Below are 14,780 nucleotides of genomic sequence, written 5' to 3' on the forward strand. Positions count from 1 at the left end.
CTATAAATCTAAGACCAAATGAGGATGTTTTAATAAAAAAGGACTAAGAGTAGATTGTTATTTTTGACTCTGTTTACAATGTAGTATCTGTTCAACAAAGCACAAAGAGTCAACACTTCCATGTGGAAGTGTAAATCGGGACACCGAATGCCACTAGACCACAAGGTCTTTAGCACCCCTATTTAATTTAATCGTGTAAGATATTTCTCCAACTTAGTATTTTTAATGTGGGAGTACTCGAGAGGTCGGGTTATTGGTACTCACAAGCTGATCTATATAACTCGCCACCCAACCCCATCCATTTATTTAAATATAGAAAAAATATGTCAAATAGGCTACTTAATTTATCATTTTTGTGTAATTTGGTTATTGAACTTAAAAAGTGTGCAAACGAATCATCAAACAAGAAAAATTGTGCAATTGAGACATTTTTTGGATTTCTTTTAATGTAATTTAAGTTGAAAACATTTCAATCTTTCATCCCATGTAGTATGACAAAGGAAATGGCAACATTAGGTACATACTATGTAAGCAATATGATTGAATTCTATCGATTTTTTTTAAAAAGGTCCTAATTGCATATATTTTTCTTGTTTGATGGTTTGATTGCATACTTTTTAAGTTTAATGACCCAATTGCATAGAATCAATAAGTTCAGTGATCTATTTGACACTTTTTTTTCTTAAATATATTTATAATTTAGATGTGATTTGTATTATTAGTATTTTAAAATATTATTCATAACAAGAATTAATATCTTAATCTTTTAATTAATGTAATCATAACAAAACCAATTATACTAAAAATACATATTAAACTTTTTTGTGTAATTATATGTTTATTTAAATCATTTAGAAACATTATATATTTATATAATTATATAAAACACTCGCACGCGCGCACACATATATATAGAGGGGGATCAAATGAGAACATGCTCCCACACAAGAATTGAGAACTAATATGATCCATCCATCTGTGTAGATCAACGATTGAACATTGTTGGAAAATAATAGAAAATGTAAGGTTCTTTTTATAAATATTGAAAACTTTCAAGTTTTCAATAATTATAAATTTGACCTCATATATTTTTTTACTAGACTCATGAATCATTGATGAACTCTAATAAATGACTAAAATCAGTCCTCACTTTTTACATTAGGATCATGTTATCATTGGATTCTTCTCATATATATAAAAAATATTATTTTGTGATATTATTTTTATTATATGTATTACTTAATACAATCAATTTTAACTTTATATAAAATATTAATATTATTATATCTATTATACTAATAAGAGCCCAAGAGAGTTAGGCCTAAATCTACTATACTAATAAGAGTCAAAGAGAGTTAGGCCTAAAATAAGTAGAAAAAATGGCGGTCAAATTATTTAATCAAATGGATGGTTCAGATTGTTTAGATTTATATTTTTCCTTGAGATTTCCTAATTTATCCTTAATTATATGATTATCCGTTAAGTTTTCCGTTAAATATTCTATTTTCCATTAATATTCCGTTAACTTTTAACTTACCCATTAATTTCTATAAGAAAGGTCTCAGGTTCGAACCTCATCTCAATCAAATTTGACATAATTAAGTTCTTCACTCTATTTTACTCTTATTAAATTAAATAAATTAGTATCTACAACAAAAAATGATACATATGTATTTCTTTAATTTAGAATTATGTGTCTACAATACCTTTATTTGAAATAATTATTCATTATCAAAAAATTAAATTAAGTAAGAGAAATAATTTCATTAGTTATATTGTCTTTATTTTCTCTCATGCAAAGATTCTTTGCATTCAAATTTATCAATTGATATTCATTACATTGTCCATTATTTTATATTTACCAAGTATTTTATTAATACCATAAAAAAAATTTTAAAAATAATTTGAAACTAATTATATTAACTACTTGGGGATCGGTTGGTAAAGAGAGTACTCAAATAACCCAACAAATTGAAGCGGAATCACTCTATTTTACTCTTTTTGAATTAAATAAATTAGTAGTTACAACAGAAAATGATACATGTGGATTTCTTTAATTTAGAATTATGTGTCTAAGATGCCTTTATTTAAAAAAATATTCATTATCAATAAATTAAATAAGAAAAATAATTTCATTAGTTATATTGACTTTATTTTTTCTAATGCAAAGATTATGTACATTCAAATTCATCAATTGATATTTATCACATTGTCCATTATGTTCTTTTTACACTGTAATTAAATATCAAATTTATAATACAAAATTGTTGGTCCCGATAGGGTCGGGAAAAGTCTAGAGGGGGGTGAATAGACTTTTCTAACTTTTCAAAATATTATAACACTTTAATAGAGGGAATTCAAGTGAACAAATTCAGTTTGAATTGCACAGCGGAAATAATAATACGGTAAAGTGCTATAAACAAAGTTACGTAAAAATGAAGAGTTTCACGACATGCAACACGTTAGAAACGTCAGAAATAACTCAAATAATGAGTATGTAAAGTTTGGCTCGCATGCGGACGTGGGAACTATCAAACCCAAATCAAATAGTATACGCAATGAATAGTTGGGTCCGTAGCATAACAACAAATATAAGCTTGATGAGGATGAAAAGTTTGCCTGTCATCCCCCTCACAAACTTCCCAACAAAATTTTCAACCTGCTCAATAATCACATCTGTTGTATATCCCAACAGAAGATCATGGAGTTGCACCCACATATCACATATCAACAGAGTCAAGGGTTACATCGCTAGGTAAAACACCCTCACCAACCTGCTTACAGACTAGCGTACTATTCTCAAACGACTAAGGGCCCTCATCCAAAACACGTTGCATGTCCGTTTTATGAAAGAAAATGGATAGAAAAAATTCGATTTTATGTTAGAAATTTGCACCCCCTTCACAGGCCGCCAAACAGATGCCATTCTGCATGTACTCCAACTTCACTAAGCGATCTGTCAAAAAACAGCTTACCAAAATCCACGTCGCCTCTGCACTACCTGCACCAACTCCCACTACTCCCCCAGCTGGTGCGAAGACGTCTTCCTCCTCCTCAAGCACAATATCTGCCCAGCGGACAGTGTGCATGTATCCGACGTTGAGCCCGAAGACATGAACACAGTAGCAAAAAGGTTAACGTAAAACAGCAGAGAAAAGAACCGGCAAACGTACCGGAAAAATACACGAACGGAGAAATAAACCCTAGGAGGAAAAAACCCTACACGCAGTAGAGAAAGATATATTGAAATTATCTTAATATGTCTTTATCTTCTCATTACTTTTTTTTTTTAATCTTCTCATTACTTAAATCGAACATTATTGATTGTAAAACAAATTTAAAAGTTTTATTAAAAAAAATATCTTGCTTTAATTAAAAAATATATTTTTTTTACAAGTTGATTTTTTAGACAAGATTTCTGTCCATTTTAAGAATTTAATGAATAAGAAATGTATTATCTAATCAATTTTATAGAGAAGTTCTTTGCACAACTATTTAAGGTGAGTGTAAAGTCAATCCTTGCGCAATCCCATTTAACTGTTTAGATTGATTATTTGTGCAGTTAAAATCTCGGGGAGAAAGATGTAAGATTTTAAAATAATAATGGCGCACAAACGAATGAAATATCTTGCTATTCGATTCGAATTCGACTATATTGAGACCTTTTTGTATTCATATTCGTAACATATTTGAATCTCAAATTTTATTTAATTCGTATTCGATTTGACCACATTATTCAAATATATCCAAATTCCAATTCAACTCGAATATTCGAATTCGAAATGTAAAACTCGATTTTTTTTTTTCAATTTCTCCAAAAAATTAAGATAAAATATAATAAAAATTTACATTTAAATAGTATAAAATTTTCTATTAATATACTAATCAAGAACTACAACTTCACTTCAACTATCATGCTCGCAATATCACATCAATTTGTTCTTTTCTTCTTTTTTTGTTCTTCGTAAATTAATCTTGAGTTTGGAACTGCTACCGGAACAGCATGTAGAATAATCAAGAAGAAAGAACACTTGCCAACTAAAAGCAGGTCACCATAACCCAAAATGTTCAAGTCATTCACACTACTAACAGAGCCACAGTAAGATCATTCAGATGAGCCACGCACAATAAGATGATTCAGATGTGCTAAAGTGAACATGGAACATAAATTACATATTAAGACTAGAAAGAACCCCACCAAAGAAAAAGAAAACACGGAAATGTGATTTTGCCTACTAATGAAATCAATTTTAGCAACCTAGATAGTGTTCAGCTGCTAATAAATTAATTTCTCCAATATCAAAGGCAAGTCTTATAATACTAAAGTATATAGTTTTGAGACCTGGCAAGGGAATAATCCCTCTACCAAAAAGCACTACGAAAGCCAACCACATACAACTTGAATTCAGCTCAATTTAATCATAATTCAGAACTACACTAATAACCAAATATAAAATCTTTAACACAGCTGTGGTAATTTCATCAAGCAATCAATAGTTTTGATGGTTAGGAACACTTTCCTGGTTCCGTAAATTCGAGTTTAAGAAGTTCTTTATATCATTGTCTGTTCTTCCTGGCAAATAGGAGGCTATATCAGACCACCTGATACACAATGCAAGAGCTCCAGGAAGACTGCACAGACTGAAACATTCAATATTTACCCAAGAAAATGCATCAATCATGGTATAATACAAGGTAAATCCTAACCTCAAAGAATGGGAAAATCACACTCAATAAGAAGAATGAAAACCAAACCTGCAAGTGGTCCTAGAAATTTCTACTCAGTTTTTTTCCTAGTGGTCCCCAAAATCTTTCCTTATACACTAAATCTAAAGGATAATCTAACCTAAAATATGAAATGAAATAAAAGAAATCAACTAGGGTTTGTCTAGGGGTCAAAATTGAGTACAAACAACTATAAACGAGGTTAAATGATGAACAGCAGGTAGCTACACAAGTTGGAACATGGGCGTATAGGCACCCCTATGGAAAACAATAAGAAAATCACTTTGGAGAGTATGGTGCAGGAGCCGACCGCGCATTCTGGCAAAATTCCTTGTTGTTTTTGACCAACATCGTAAAAACCTCACCCCATCAGCAAAAACACCCACCCCTAAAATTCTCATTCTTAAAAAATTCCTCCAAAAAATACAATTGTAGTTGCTCTAACTTAAGTAACAAAATGCATATTTGCCAAGTAAGAAATAATGGGATGGATACCTTGCATTCATCAATAAATAAATCCTGTTTAATAATAAAATAAAATATTAGTGAAGAAAATTAGAAGACATTGTCCAAAATGAACTGCATGCCAGCCTCTGGCTTACATATAGGGCTACATATGTCGTATATATCAAATTTTCTCCAACTCTGTGTTCTCAAGTTATAAAATAAAATAGACATAGCTCTCATCCAAGCCACTAATACAGCAATCTCCCCCGCAACACAATTTGAAGCGAAGAACACATTTTCATTATAGAAGAGTGGTCTCGAAATCCTCTCCAATAATGGGGTGGGAAAGCGAATATAGTATTGTTTCGTCCATACCATAGATTCCTCCAAAGTCCATATTGAAATACCTAGGCGCGCCAAACTGGGATTCCCGGGGTGACGGGGTTGAAGAATAGCTAATCGACCATCCACCTCTATCAATCCAGGTGACACAGCATTTTGGTTAGGAGGATGAGGTATTGCTTTGAAATTCTCAATCCTAACGTCAAATGCAACTATGTCAAAACTATAGTCGTCAAACCTGTCGCTATTCAACGAATTAAGTGAATAGATAACGCCGTCGATATGAACGCTTGTACGGAAATAGAAATGGGTTTTGAAACAATTGTAAGGATGGAAGGAGGGAGAGAAATGGATCTCCCTCCATGATTTATCCACGCCCAGTGTAAAAATCCAATGCTTTACCCAAATATGCCGGTCGTCCTGATCGGTGAGCTGTACAGACTTCAATACCTTGTATCTTCTGGAAATTGAATCAAAACCCAAGAGCCCACACGCGTTCATCCTGCTCCGAGAATCGCGCCGCAAATCAGGATAGGTTGTTGGGAGAGAGATATTCCGTCGGGTACTAAGGTTATGAATTTCAATGTCGTCTCCGTATCCTGAGTACCTGCAGAAACAAAGCAGGCCATTCACGGCGGAGCGTAAATAAACCTTTTGAGAGCGATCGTCGTGGTCGCCGTCGAGATACCGGAGACGATTGGCTTGGAGTTCTCCTTGGTTTTCTTCAGAGTAATTCATTGTGTAATAGTCGCTGGTATTGACGCCATCATCATGCCTGGGTGGGAAAAAGATGAGAATGCTTATCCTACTGGGGAGGGTTAAGGAGAAGTTGCGGTGCAGATCGGCAAAGGGATGACCATCAAGCAGAGAAGAAAAGAATTTAGAAACACAGCACCAGAGATTTGGCAGGGAGTTTGGTCAGAATTTGGAGGAGGATCTCTTGTGGAACAAAAGGTAAAGCTGATGCACTCAAACTCATCTTTGATGAACAACTCATCGCCCCAACGTCTCTCCTGTATGTAGTTTAATGACTGTCTGCCAATGTTTCCTGCCTCCAGGGATGTATAAGAATATATTGTTAATTTGTTATCAACTTATCATTTATCGGGAATCCTAATCCTATCAAATTATCATTAATTTATCGGGAATCCTAATCCTATCAAATTATCAATTGTAGGGTCACACCGCTCCAAACTTTGAAAAAGGACTAATTCTAATCTAATCTAAATATAATCTAAATCTAATCTAATCTTTATCTTTATTATTATATATATAAAAATAAAATCCTCCAAAATGAAATATTCCTTCCCACCCAAAATATTGTACATTAAAACAATTAAAATAATAGAATAATATTAAAACAATAGAATAATATTAAAACAATACAATTCGTATAAATAATAGAATAATATTATAACAATACAATTCCTATAATACAATTCCAATAAAATTCGTATAAAATAAATCTGCTATTAAAACACGAAATTTAATACAACAAAATGAAGTCTACTATTCTACAATTCCTATAGTACAATTCTAATACAATTCGTATACTACAATTCTACATTACAATTCCTATTGTATCACAATTCTACATTACAATTCCTATCATACTACAATTCTATTGTAATAAGATACAACCTTATATAAATCCCTAATCCTATATTGTAAACTTTAAAAGAGAAACGCAAAACGCAGTGCAATTATTCCAGACCTCTCCACCTTCAAATCTGCAAATTCTGTTGTTGCGGTCAAGATATTGTTTTATTTAATATTGCTCAATTTTGTATTGTTTTATTTAATAGGAATAAAATCATGGTCATGTTTGGTCATATTGCTTTATTTTGTATTTATTGTTATGCATTTTTTATGTTGTTAGTATGCTGCCTTTTTTTTTTTTGAGTTTTTTCAGCTTTTTGCTTGGTTTTTTAAATTTCATGATCTTCCTTAGGGAACTTGCATCCATTTACAAACACATGTTCAAATTTAAAGATTTTGGATCGTTAAAGGCTCCCAGATGAGTGGATAGCAATCAGCTAATTGGTAAATTCTTCTTAAAATTTTGTTCTATACTGAATTTGTTCTATACTGAATGTGTTCTATACTGCACAAACTAATATTATTAATTAAATGGTAAAAAAATTAATAAATTTTAATTGGTAACAAAATTTTATTTACCAAATTATGACAATAATTAAACCATTATAATTTTGAGAATAATGAAAACAAATTTGGCGTAATTTTATAAGAAAAAAATAATTTATTAATTATTATTTACATCAATAATAATAATTCAAATACTTATCTATACTTCTATATCTATACTACTATTAATAAATATAAAATAATCCTTTGTGAAATTTCCGCCCAAACAGTAGTAAAGATAAAATGAAAAAGAAAATTGATTTTACTAATTGATTGAAAATATAAAAATATTCTGACGAAAAAAGAAATGGAAATTAGGCAAATTGGAAAGGAAAAGGACATTACTAATTGACTAAAAAATTATTTTTAAAAAACTTTTAAGAANCATTACTAATTGACTAAAAAATTATTTTTAAAAAACTTTTAAGAAAGTTAATTACACTTCCCTTTTGAAAACTTTAAATTATTTAAACTTAAAAAAAAAAAACTAATTAAACATGTGTTGTTAGATTATTTATAATAATTACAATTAATTCATTCAACTATAGATGATGAAGAAAAAATTAAATGCGATACAGTGAACATGAATATACTTAAGTTATAAAAGTATAATTTCACATATATTAGTGTAATTGACTATTAATAATTTTCTAATAATTATTATGATAATTAAACTAAACATTGGTCGTTGAATTTATTTTTATAATAATTATAATTATAATTAAATTATTTCTAATTTTTCCCATATTTATTTTAGTAATAATATAATTACATAAGTCATATTACATATTGATCTTTTAAAGATAATTGTAGACAAACAAGTCATATATTATCAATTAATTGAGTAATACTTTTGCACTAATCTTATAATCAAATAAATGTACATGTTCAATATAATTTTTTTATAATTTTATCTTTATTTTTATTATCTAAATATATAATAAAAAATTTATATGTGCATCGCACGGGTAATTGGACAATTATTTGCTTTAATTCAAGTAAGGAAAATATCAGAAAACATAACCGATCCAACAAATTTCATCAATTGCGCTATATAATATTTGATATTATAATTTATATAATTGTATATCGATCCAAATATTCTTAAAATATTATAGCAAATCCATTCCGTGCAACGCACGGGCGAAAATACTAGTCTAATCTAAAAATATATTAAGTCTCAATCAAGGTTATATCCTTGATTTATATCTCTCTTTTTATATGCTAATAAATATATACATTTTACTTTAAAGGTTGTACACTTTAATGTTATTAGACAAAATTGTCCCTACTACCTTCTTTTTTATACAAAACTACCCTTACACCGTTATAACACCGTTACTTTTAACTCCATCATTATTACCATATACATATATCTATCATATCTTTTTCCTATTCTTTAATTATCATTTTCTTAAAATAATTATATAATTAATTTAATGGTTGATTATATTTTAATTAAATTTCTATTAATGGTAAATCATATATGTGTGCATAAAATACATTTATTATTTGTTTTATATAATTCGAATTATAAATTTTAATTATTTTTATTTATTAATGTTTTAATATTAAGCATAAATTTTCGCGCATCGCGCGTACAAAATACTAGTTAAATAGATAAGTTACAAGCGATTCCTTTTATTTAATTTTTTTTATTAGAGTGAAACTTTAAAGAGGTAAGCGCGATGTAGAAATTTCAATTTCACCACTTAAATGTTCAAAGAACAAAATTTTACTTCACCTTTAGGGGCTTGGTTCACCGAAAGATAGATTACCTTAGGAAATGTTAGATTGTTGGAATGTTAGATTATTGGGAATGTTAGATTGAGATATATAATATAAACATGTTTAGTTGAAGAGTTTTTTTATTTATTTTTTAGAAGTCTTTTTCTTTAATATCCTTAACCTATTTTTATGTATTTTAATAAATTTTAAAATTAAAATAAATAAATAAGGCAATAATAAAATATAGACGTAAATCATTTTTTTTTTGAATACTAACGTAAATCATTTAAAAACAATTAACTAAAGTGTTTGAGCTTGAGAAACATTCTATATATATTTTGAATGGGAGAAAAATTATGGATTAAAATAGAAAAATTAATTTAAAAAAAAAAAAAACAAAGGAATGTGAGAATACCTAAGGAAGGGAGGGTATTTCACATTCCCCTAAACCCTAAACCCTAAAATAAATAAATAAGACAATAATAAAATATAAACGTAAATTATTTAAAAACAATCAATTAACTAAATGAGAAACATTCTATATTTTGAATGGGAGAAAAATTATAGATTAAAATAGAAAAATTAATTTAAAAAAAAAACAAAGGAATGTGAGAATATCTAAGGATGGGGAGGATATTTCACATTCCCTTCAAATAGCTAAAAGTCTCATTTGGATGTTATGTTATATTTCCTGGAAAAATTATATAGCATGAACCAAACATAGAAAAAATTATATAATCTTGGTTATCTTATATAACCTGAACCAAACGCTCCTTTATAGTCTACTTGTATGATATCTGTCCCATACTCCCATGCATGAACTAAATGTTATAAATATTATTGTTACTAGTAAATTATCCGTGTGATGCAAAGATAATTTTTTAAAAATATATTTACATATGTAACTCAAAGTATATGAATCCAAGATAATATAGGAAATTCATTATAATTGTCACTACAATAAATGTTTGCAACTTTGTAAAATTGATAGTCTAAATATTTGGTCTAAAAATGATAGTCTAAATAAATACTACTTTTGGTTTGAATTTTTCTAAGTATTCTTAATTCTCTTTTGAATAACATTGTCATTGTCTTCATCCTTACTATTTGTTCTCTTCCTTTTTGTTGGTTGTGTGCTATTTGCAATTGGGTTATTGTTGGTAGCATAGATGACAACGTCATGCAATGAGATAATGATATAAGAGCTATGGACTTTCCTTTAGGTGTTCTGTTCGGGGTTCATTTTGTTCAACCATTATTATTGAATGAGTTATTGTGGATAAAGAAATCCCTAGTTTAAGGAAAAAGATTAAATAAATTAGTAAAAATTTGAAATTTTTAAATATGATGTATTCCAAAGATATTAAAAGGTAGTTTCTCGCTTCAATTTGCTGGGTAATGGGTTATTTGAGTACTTTCATTGTCAACAAATCCCCCAAGTAGTTAATATGATTGGTTTCAAACTATTCTTTTTTTATTTTTTTCATGGTATTAAAAAAATATTTGGTAAATAAATATATATAACATATTTTGTATTATAACTTTGATATTTAATTACAAGATAGTGTAAAAGAACATAATGGACAATGTAATGAATAACAATTGATGAATTTGAATGTACAAAATCTTTGCATTAGAGAAAATAAAGACAATATAACTAATGAAATTATTTTTCTTATTTAATTTATTGATAATGAATATTTCTTTTTTAAATAAAGGCATTGTAGACACATAATTCTAAATTAAAGAAATGTACATGTATCATTTTTTGTTGTAGCTACTAATTTATTTAATTTAATAAGAGTAAAATAGAGTGAGGAACTTAATTATGCCAAATTTGATTGGGATGAGGTTCGAACCTAAGACCTTTCTTATAGAAATTAATGAGTAAGTTAAAAGTTAACGGAATATTAACGTAAAAGAGAATATTTAACGGAAAACTTAACGGATAATCATATAATTAAAGATAAATTAGGAAATCTCAAGGAAAAATATAAATCTAAACAATCTAAACCATCCATTTGATTAAATAATTTGACCGCCATTTTTTCTACCTATTTTAGGCATAACTCTCTTTGGCTCTTATTAGTATAGTAGATATATATAGTAGATATTATATATGAGCATTTTACTCTTTATTCACTTCTTCATTTTCAATTCCCAATCATTCTATTCTTACCTACCGAACAATGTAATTTAAATTTCTACTCTATTTTTTTTACATGGAATTACAATTCTTTTCCCCCTAATTCCATCTTTCTAACCAAATCTTCTTTTATAGCTCATTTGATTAGCGAGAATTAGAATTCCACTCTCACTTAATTCCAAAGGCAAGCAAATTCTTTCATGGAATCAGATCAGAATTTCATGTTTCTCCCTAGTATTTTCAATTCCACGATTTTTGGGAAGAAAAAAAAATATTTTTTACATAAAATTACTGTTCTCTTTTAATTTCTAATCTAAATGTAATGTTTCATTAGTATGTTATAATAAGTAAGAGTATTTTTATCTATCTTTATACTACTTATCCCATTTCAATTCACATGGATACCGATCAAACACTGGAATTGAGATTTCTAGTAATTCTATTCCTCTGCAAACCAAACACTAAAATTTTAAATTCTCACACTATTTTTCTCTGACATGAAATTACAATTCTTTTCTCACCTAAAACTTTCCTTACAAGTTACAACCAAACATCCCGTTAGGGAGAACTTTTCCCCAAACACTCCCATTTTTCCATTATAAAAATTTTAATTGTGATATTTTAGAGCACCGAATCCACTTATCACACGAAGGACTAAAATTTGTACAAAATTAATAGTTAAAGGATCAACTTTGGTAAAATTAAAAATCGAGGATAAAAATTGGTAAAAGTCAATAGTCAAAGGACTATTTCTGGAATTACTCATTAGAAAATGACTTCCCATAAAAAAAGGAAGTTATTTTCCCCCAAGACATACCTATTTTCCTTTGACTAAGACATCATTTTGCATTGACCTCATTTTCCCCCATCTTGCCAAACACTGAAAACCCGAAAAACATTTTTCAGAAGTTATTTTTCGAGTTTCCAAACACACCCTAATAGTGCTTTCACCCTATTCTCCAAAGAGCATGAAATTGGTATGTCTTGGCTTCAGGTGTAAAAGTTGATGGTATCTCACCCAAATCTGATGAATGGAACCACAAAGAGGAAATTGTTGATTGTGAGACTCCTCACCACGAAAAGTTATGCAGAACATGTTTGGACCTCTGATCTGGTTCTGGATTAGTTGAAATAAAATAATGTGTTTCATTCTGAGTGAGTTGTTTGTTTACTCAGCCATTCAGAAGGCTGGTTTAATTTGAGCATGAAAGAAATCTCAATGACTGCAAATATGCAAGAGGGTAGGTATGTAATTCTAGCTTTATTTGTTTAATACCTATGTATCTGAATTGGGGGTGGAATATATGTGAAGTGAATGACATGATATTCATTGCATTGTGGTCTTCCTTTTTAGGAGAAAAAATGACAAAAACTAACTCTTGTTGGAAGAGTTTTGAAGGTATGTCTTTCATGTATTTGTTTGGGATTGGGGTACATAGGTTGTTCTACTATATCAGCATACATGTTTGGGAAGTGCACTTTCTAAAGATACAAAAAATAAAATCAACAAAGCATAATACAAAAGCCATATAATATATATATTTTTATAAAAAGGGTTAAATGAACAGCAGAGCCATTCCATCCTTGACGGTGGAGAGGGTTAGAGAGGGGAGCAAGCAGGTAAAACAAAAATGTTAATGGGATGGATATATACCTTGCATTCATCAATAAATAAATCCTGTTTAATAATAAAATAAAATATTAGTGAAGAAAATTAGAAGACATTGTCTAAGATGAACTGCATGCCAGCCACTGGCTTACCTATAGTGCTAGTAGATATGTTGTTTATATCAAATTTTCTCCAACTCCCACTTCTCAAGTTATAAAATAAAATAGAAAAAGATCTCATCCAACTCACTAATACAGCAATCTCCCCCGCAACACAATTTGAAGCAAAGAACAAATTTTCATTATAGAATTGTTGTCTCGCAATCTCCTCCTCCAACAATGCGGTGGGAAAGTGAATACAATATTGTTTCTTCCATACCATAGATTCCTCCAAAGTCCATATTGAAAAACCCTGGCGCTCCAAATCGGGGTAAAGAACAGCTAATCGACCATCCATCTCTATCAATCTAGGTGACACAGCATTTTGGGCAGGAGGAGGAGGCATTGCTTTGAAATTCTCAGTCCTAACGTCAAATGTTACTATGTCAAACCTCCTGCTCAACGAATTAAGTGAATAGATAACGCCGTCAATATGAACGCTTGTACAGAAAAAGAAATGAGCTTCAAAATAATGGTAAGGATGGAAGGATGGAGAGGGAGAGGAATGGATCTCCCTCCATGATTTATCCAGGCCCAGTGTAAAAACCCAATGCGACGGCGGCAGTGATCGGTGAACTGGGTGAACTTCACTGGCTTCAACACCTTGTATCTTTTGGAAATTGAATCAAAACCCAAGAGCCCACACGTGTCCATCCTGCTCCGAAAATCGCACCGCAGATCAGGACAGGTTGTTGGGAGAGAGATATGGCGTCGGGTACTAAGGTTGTGAATTTCAATGTCGTCTCCGCATTCTAAGAACCTGCATAAACAAAGCAGGCCGTTCACAGCGGAGCGTAAATAATCATTTTGAGAGAGATCGTCGAGATAGCGGAGACGATTGGCTTGGAGCTTTGCTTGGTTTTCTTCAGAGTAATTTATTGTGTAAAACTCGGTGGTATTGATGCCGGGTGGGTAAAAGATGAGAATGCTCATCCTACTGGGAAGGGTTAAGGAGAAGTTGCGATGCAGATAGGCAAAGGAATGATCATCAGCCAGAGAAGAAAAGAATTTAGAAACACACTTGAATCGCACCAGAGATTTGGCAGGAAGTTTGCTCAGAATTTGGAGGAGTATCTCTTGTGGAACAAAAGGTAAAGCTGATACACAAACTCATCTTTGATGAAGGACTCATCGTCCCAACCAACGTCTCTTCTGTATGTATAGACTATAGTTTAGGGTTAGGCACAGGGATGCAGTAAGTGAATATATAGTGTCATCATAACTCCAAAATCCTAAACCCTAATCCTATCACCAATTTTAGTGCCCAATATTTTGAAAAAAAAATTTAAAAAAAAGGGCCACAATATCCGACCCTAATATTTTAAGTTTTATGATTTAATAGTTAAATAGTTAATACTTAATAAGTTAATAGTTATTATTAAGTTATTATTACTTATTAAATTATTAGTTATTATTTATCAATTATTAGTTTAATTTAGTTATTACTTATTATTTTATTAAGTTATTACTTATTAGATTA

At 30.1% G+C, this 14,780-nt stretch overlaps 1 protein-coding gene across 1 annotated transcript; it reads right to left on the minus strand.

The window, feature by feature from the left end:
* Positions 1-5,226: 5,226 nt before the first annotated feature.
* LOC116030202 (putative F-box protein At5g62660) lies at positions 5,227-14,405 on the minus strand. The gene is made up of 2 exons (XM_031272374.1): positions 14,310-14,405; positions 5,227-6,394 (listed from the first exon to the last, which is right to left on the minus strand). The coding sequence occupies exon 2, from the start codon at positions 6,250-6,252 to the stop codon at positions 5,281-5,283; it is 972 nt and encodes a 323-aa protein (XP_031128234.1). The 5' UTR covers positions 6,253-6,394; positions 14,310-14,405; the 3' UTR covers positions 5,227-5,280.
* Positions 14,406-14,780: the final 375 nt, after the last annotated feature.

The sequence above is a fragment of the Ipomoea triloba genome, chromosome 9 (genome assembly GCF_003576645.1).
Source record: "Ipomoea triloba cultivar NCNSP0323 chromosome 9, ASM357664v1".
In the NCBI taxonomy this organism is placed as follows: domain Eukaryota; kingdom Viridiplantae; phylum Streptophyta; class Magnoliopsida; order Solanales; family Convolvulaceae; genus Ipomoea; species Ipomoea triloba.